The 6800-nt window shown below is 42.5% G+C and overlaps 1 protein-coding gene across 1 annotated transcript; it reads right to left on the bottom strand.

The window, feature by feature from the left end:
* Positions 1-3679: 3679 nt before the first annotated feature.
* Positions 3680-4552, bottom strand: LOC123515860 (progestin and adipoQ receptor family member 4-like). Its single transcript, XM_045274745.1, has one exon. The coding sequence runs from the start codon at positions 4550-4552 to the stop codon at positions 3680-3682; it is 873 nt and encodes a 290-aa protein (XP_045130680.1).
* Positions 4553-6800: the final 2248 nt, after the last annotated feature.

The following is a 6800-nucleotide window of genomic DNA, read 5'->3' as shown; positions in this document are numbered from 1 at the left end:
GGAGGCGTACATTCCTGATTCTTTTTCTCAACCTAAACCTTCTAAACCTTGGTTTAACACAGCCTGTTCTCGTGCTATACATGATAGAGAGGTTGCCCATAAAATGTACTTGAGCCTTCCATCACCTGAATCTCATACACTTTATATTTCTGCTCAGAATCATGCCAAGTCTGTTCTTCAACTTGCCAAACACTCCTTCATAAATAGAAAATGTCAAAATCTTTCAAACTCAAACTCCTCGAGACTTCTGGCATCTGGCCAAAAACATCTCCAATAACTTTACTTCTTCATCTTTCCCTTCTTTATTTCATCCTGATGACACCACTGCCATCACATCTGTCTCTAAAGCTGAACTCTTCTCTCAAACCTTTGCTAACAACTTCACTTTGGATGATTTTGGGCTTGTCTCCCTCTCCTCCTCCCTCTGACTATTTCATGCCTTCAATTAAAATTCTTCGAAATGATGTTTTCCATTCCCTCTCTGGCCTATATTCTCGGAAGGTTTATGGAACTGATGGGGTCCCTCCTATTGTTTTCTAAAAATGTGCTTCCGTGCTTGCCAATCTCTTTCAATAATGTTTATCGACTTCTACCTTTCCTTTTTGCTGGAAGTTTGCCTGCATTCAGCCTGTTCCTAGAAAAGGGTGACAGTTCTAATCCTCAAACTACCGCCCTATAGCTTTAATTTCTTGCTTGTCTAAAGTTTTTTAATATATCCTGAATAGGAAGATTTTCAAACATCTGTCACTTCACAATCTTCTATTTGATCGCCAGTATGGCTTCTATCAAGGCCGCTCTACTGGTGATCTTCTGGCTTTCCTTACTGAGTCTTGGTCATCCTCTTTTAGAGATTTCGGTGAAACTTTTGCTGTCGCGTTAGACATATCAAAAGCTTTTGATAGAGTCTGGCATAAAGCTTTGATTTCAAAACTGCCCTCCTACGGTTTCTATCCTTCTCTCTGCAACTTTATCTCAAGTTTCCTTTCCGACCGTTCTATTGCAGCCGTGGTAGACGGCCACTGTTCTTCTCCTAAATCTATTAACAGTGGTGTTCCTCAGGGTTCTGTCCTGTCACCCACCTCTTTCTATTATTCATTAATGATCTTCTTAACCAAACTTCTTGCCCTATCCACTCCTACGCTGATGATACCACCCTACATCTTTCCACGTCCTTTCAGAGACGACCAACCCTTCAGGAAGTCAACAGATCACGCAGGGACGCCACAGAACGACTGACTTCTGATCTTTCTAAGATTTCTGATTAGGGCAGAGAAAACTTAGTACTGTTCAATGCCTCAAAAACTCAATTTCTTCAACTATTAACTCGACACAACCTTACAGACAACTATCCCCTCTTCAATGACTCTCAGCTATCCCCATATTCTACACTGAATATCCTTGGTCTGTCCTTTACTTATAATCTAAACTGGAAATTTTACATCTCATCTCTTGCTAATACAGCTTCTATGAAGTTGGGCTTTCTGAGGCGTCTTCGCCAGTTTTTCTTGCTCCTTCAACTGCTAACTTTGTACAAGAGTCTTATCCGTCCTAGTATGGAGTACTCTTCACATATTTGGGGGGTTCCACTCACACAGCTTTGTTAGATAGAGTGGAATGAAAAGCTTTTCGTCTCGTCAACTCCCCTCCTCTGACTGATTGTCTTCAGCATCTTTCTCATTTCCATCATCCTACGACTTGACGTATTTTAAAAGGGAGGTATCAAGGCATTAATTTTGTCAACTTTTGATAACTCCTAATAATGATAAGGGAACTAGCTATCCAGTGGGTTTTTTTTTTTTTTGTTACCCTTGGCCAGTCCCCCTCTTGCGTAAAAAAAAAAAAGAAACAGACTAAAAAGATGATATATATATATATATATATATATATATATATATATATATATATATATATATATATATATATATATATATATATATATATATATATATATATATATATATATATATATATATATATATATATATATATATATATATATATATATATATATATATATATATATATATATATATATATATATATATATATATGTACGTACACACACACACACACACACACACACACACACACACAAACGAACAAACGTACAAGCGAGCATAAAAAAATCCCTCATATATATAGACAAACAGAGGCACACACTTATAGATACACAGACAGATGATTAAAGTACATTATAAACTGAAATGGCTACTTTCTTGGTTTTTCTTTGTTTATGGATTAAGAAAAAAGGTTTGGCGCCTTTCTTACTTTAATTTTGTGTAGAGTCCTTTGTTGGTCTTGGCTCGTTAGAACGTACTGTACAAGTGTAGCCACAGGTGTTGGTGGGTTCTGGGCAGAGCAGTGGTGTAATGCACCTTCCCTCGCCTTCAGTGTGTGTGTGTGTGTGTGTGTGTGTGTGTGTGTGTGTGTGTGTGTGTGTGTGTGTGTGTGTGTGTGTGTGTGTGTGTGTGTGTGTGTGTTGCCGCCTCCTGTCATAGGTGAGTGTGTTAGGCTCTGGACAGTATATTTCCCTTGATTTTCTTTGAAGCCTCCTCCTTTAAGAAGTAGACTTTGGAAAATTTTCTTCCGTGAAATATTCTTGAAAAAGGTACTTTTAAGAAGTCTTTCAGGACTAATTAATTAAATAACGTGTTCTTTAAGTGTGACGCTAAAAATGCTCTTCTTTGAGAAATGTTTAATTTAAATAGTTGTCTTAAAAACACTGTTAAAAATGTTTCATGGAAAAAAATTCTGATGAATAATTTTTCAGTTGCAAAACGGTCATCTCTGTCGGACCGCCGCACTCACGTCTGCGCTTTCACCTTGTCTTCTTGTGAAGGGCGGCCTGCATCGCATTTATGGGACTCCCACCTCTGTCCCTCCACAATCCTTAAACTTCAGGGGGAACTCTCTGTAACCCCCGCATTTCTTTCCTCCTCCTGGTTAGTGTATGCTTTTTTTAGGTAATCCATATGAATTCATTAGTGAGAAGGCTGGTCAATGCTAGTAATTACCCCGCCCTGCAGTGACGACAGCAGTTCTCGTTCGCTCGAAGCACAGTGCAAAAAATATTTGTTGCCTGCGTCGTGATTCCGCTGTCGGGTTGGCACGTAGGCATCACAATTTACTATTTACACACACACACACACACACACACACACACACACACACACACACACACACACACACACACACACACACACACACACACACACACACACACACACACACACACACACACACACACACACACACACATATTGCTTACTAATGTCTTCTTGGGTTACGTGAATGGCTAAGGTTTTATGCCATTGGCGTATATATATTTTCTCTGATATGTTACGAGCATGGTTCAGAGTTCATTTGTGATGAATGATAACTGGCGATCACGAGTCCGGTACTGATCTTTAAAATTGGTGAGTTATTTAGACAAAAGAAAAGCCAGACACTGCCAGATAGATAGACAAAATATATATTTTTGTCATATAGTTAATTGGTAATAGGTGAATGATTTGATAAACATTCATGGGCTCCCTCCAGCCCAGCGCCGCGAGTCCCGCACTCTGGCTAAAGTTTCATGAGTTATTTGTTTGAGTTTTAGGCATGTGTGACGGAGGCTTTTTGACTTGGGTGTGGCTCTTCGCTGTGTGGCTTACGCAGCGCAGCGCCTCACTGGCCATCAGTGCATGGGGTTTGAGTGGCGCTGCAGCAGCCAGCGCAGGTCCGTGAGCGCCCCGCGGAACATGCAGTACTGCGCAGCCACCACCAACAGGTGCATGATTTGATGAGAGTTGCCCGCCAGGTCCACATAACCCGGCGCCCACCGCTCAGGCACGAAAGTCGCCCCCGCGAGGCCTCCCAGCACAAAGAAGGCGAGCATCGGCGGTACGAATACGCCTCCCTCCCACTGACCCTCGCCCCAGGGGCTGATCCGTAGTACCCAGCAGGCGGTCACCATCAGCACGGGCAGCGCGAAGCAGGTGCGGGAGTCCCATGCGTTTGTTGCCTTGACTGCTCGAATTAGGGAGTAGAGGCAGGCGTGGCAGTAGATAAGGACTGCAACCGCCGCCGCCGCTCTACCCAGGCCCAGCGTGGACACATACACGTGGGGCATAGCCCCAAGGCACACCGCTGTGCAAATACCCACCACGTCGATAGCTAGCAGCAGTCTGTACACCCACTTCCCGCCGCGGTGGGACATGAAGATGTGATAGAGCGTGGAGGCGGCCCACGGCATGGCCATAACCACTAGCACGGCCCACGACAACAGCGGTTCATTCAGGCCACGCAGCGACGGCCACGTGGGCCCATGCAACACAACGAACAGCAGCGGTACGGCGTGCGTTATAATGTTGCCAGTCTCGTTGTGTACGTAGAACAAACTTCGGAGGCATCCTCGGAGTGACAGCGGGGGTAGGTAGCCGTCTACGATGTAGGGATTGTTGGCGCGGTGTTGCGGTGCCTCGCTACGCTTCAGTAGCCTCCTACGGGGCCGCTGAGAGTTGTCTCCCGCCTGCCACGTTTCTGAGTTGCCTTCCGTAGATGAGACCATAAATCATATATCTGCCAAAATTGTAATGAAAAAAATATCCCTATCATTAATACTGAATTAGACAGTTATGGCAGAAACCCTCGGGAGGCAAGAACTTTGGGGGGAATAGGGAAGGAAAGTTAAGGGGAAGAACAGAAAGAACACGATCATCTCTAACAATTCAATCTATTACTTTCTATCACTTCTCTCTCAAATACCTCCCTCCCTTTACTACACATCTAATATTATCCACTATCTCATCACTTGCCTCTGTCATCTTTCTTTCATCCAATTTCTACTGCTACGCCTCCCACCTCACCGTATGTCTCCATCCTCTGTACATTTACATACCAAAGAAGGCTGCACCTGCCACCCGGATGGCTCTTCACGGTCGCATGGTCGTGTGTTCAGCCGGGAGGTGCGTGTCTTCCGGTCAGAAGGCGAGGTGGGGTCAATATAATCATTCTACATGTATGTGATCATCTTCCCGGAATAGAGCGGAATCGATGGAGTTGAACAAGGCTGAACGGACAGGCCAAAAAGGAGACTTCGATCATCAATAGTCTTTGTGTTTTAATCTGTGTAAGATGTATTACTGCTGTAATGATGCAGATGAGAGAGAGAGAGAGAGAGAGAGAGAGAGAGAGAGAGAGAGAGAGAGAGAGAGAGAGAGAGAGAGAGAGATCTAATATCAAATAGTAATAAAGGAATAAAATATTGACAGATAAATACAGTCGTATCATCAACGTCCTCTTTTTTCTGTGTGTGTGTGTGTGTGTGTGTGTGTGTGTGTGTGTGTGTGTGTGTGTGTGTGTGTTTGAGTGCGTGCGCACTATATGGTCACTGCCTTCCATGATTTGACTGGTTGGAGGCAAATGAGAGTTATGGGAAACTGCATCATAATTGTAACTACGTAATGGCACACTTTTCCGGCAGTGAGTTCAATCATGTCTCGGTCAGTGAATCAGGAATGAATGAGTCCCTCTGTGTCGCTGCTTCATTTGACACTCTCACTTTTATGACTTCTTATAACTTAAATGAAATAAGAACATACGACGATGAAGGTAGCTGCAAATAGTCGGCAGGTATACACGTAGCAAGTTACTGTAAAAAATATGCGTAGCTGCATATTTCTACCTGTCATCTCCGTCCATGAGTAAAAAAAAAAAAAGATGCACAAAAAATAAGTAACGAGGTAGCTGAATTTTTTTAGTACGTATAATTTTAATCTTTCAATCTAAAATAATCTAGGGTTATTCAAGTGAGGTAATAAGCGAACCATTATCATGTGAGGGGTCCATGCTGTGTGCCTAAAGCTGAGGTGACAACAAGTGGACGGACGTATGTATAGGTATGGCCACCAATCGAGTACCTTTATCTGCTATACACGCTTCGTTCCAAATTTGCTGACTTTCTTCTCAGGAATCCTGACAATTTTTTTTTCTATACCATGTGGGGTTTTCACGGGAATTTATGGGCTAAAGGGGGTACTTTTTGGGGTACCTCCTATCTGAAAGCCCACCCGATAGGAAACCGTTGCCCCGAGTGAGGAAGCCCAACCTACACTCGGACCGTGGACAGGATTCGAACCCGTGCGCTTGGAGACCCCTCGGACCACAAAGCACGGAATGGTTCCACTATTAATTAAATGACAAAGAAATAGATAAACAAGAATATTCTTCTTGAAATAGATGAACAAATAAACGAAATCATTCAACATCAATAAGTACATGAACAAAGAAATAATTAAGACACACACAAAGAGAGAGAGAGAGAGAGAGAGAGAGAGAGAGAGAGAGAGAGAGAGAGAGAGAGTCCTATTGCTCGAGACTTGACCATGACTACCCAAATATTCCTCTCTTTTGTTGTGCAGTATTTTGTGTCCTTTATAGATACAACAAATATTTCAAAATACAGAGAGTGACTTTGCTTCTTTTCATTGGTCAGTTAATTAATTTTGTATCTTGTTGTTGCTGTTAGGTACTTTAGTTTATTTTATCTGGACATTTTAGGTGTGTTATATTCTCTCTCTCTCTCTCTCTCTCTCTCTCTCTCTCTCTCTCTCTCTCTCTCTCTCTCTCACTGTGCGGCGTTGCTCATAATCCTTGAAGTTGAAGCTAAACAGGAACTTTTAATGAAAAGCTTCAAAAATAGATTAGCTTCTCTTTACAACTCTTTATAGCTCATTATATTTACTGATTTTTATGGTGTAAAGTAATGCAGTGTCTTTGACTATCTGTCTGTCTGTCTGTCAAAACTGTCTGTCAGT

Source organism: Portunus trituberculatus, chromosome 40 (assembly GCF_017591435.1).
Source record: "Portunus trituberculatus isolate SZX2019 chromosome 40, ASM1759143v1, whole genome shotgun sequence".
Taxonomy (NCBI): domain Eukaryota; kingdom Metazoa; phylum Arthropoda; class Malacostraca; order Decapoda; family Portunidae; genus Portunus; species Portunus trituberculatus.
This window is presented reverse-complemented; position numbering and strand designations above follow the sequence as displayed.

Excerpts from the sequence above, each read along its gene's own strand:
- LOC123515860 (XM_045274745.1), bottom strand. The coding sequence starts at position 4,552 with ATGGTCTCATCTACGGAAGGCAACTCAGAAACGTGGCAGGCGGGAGAC.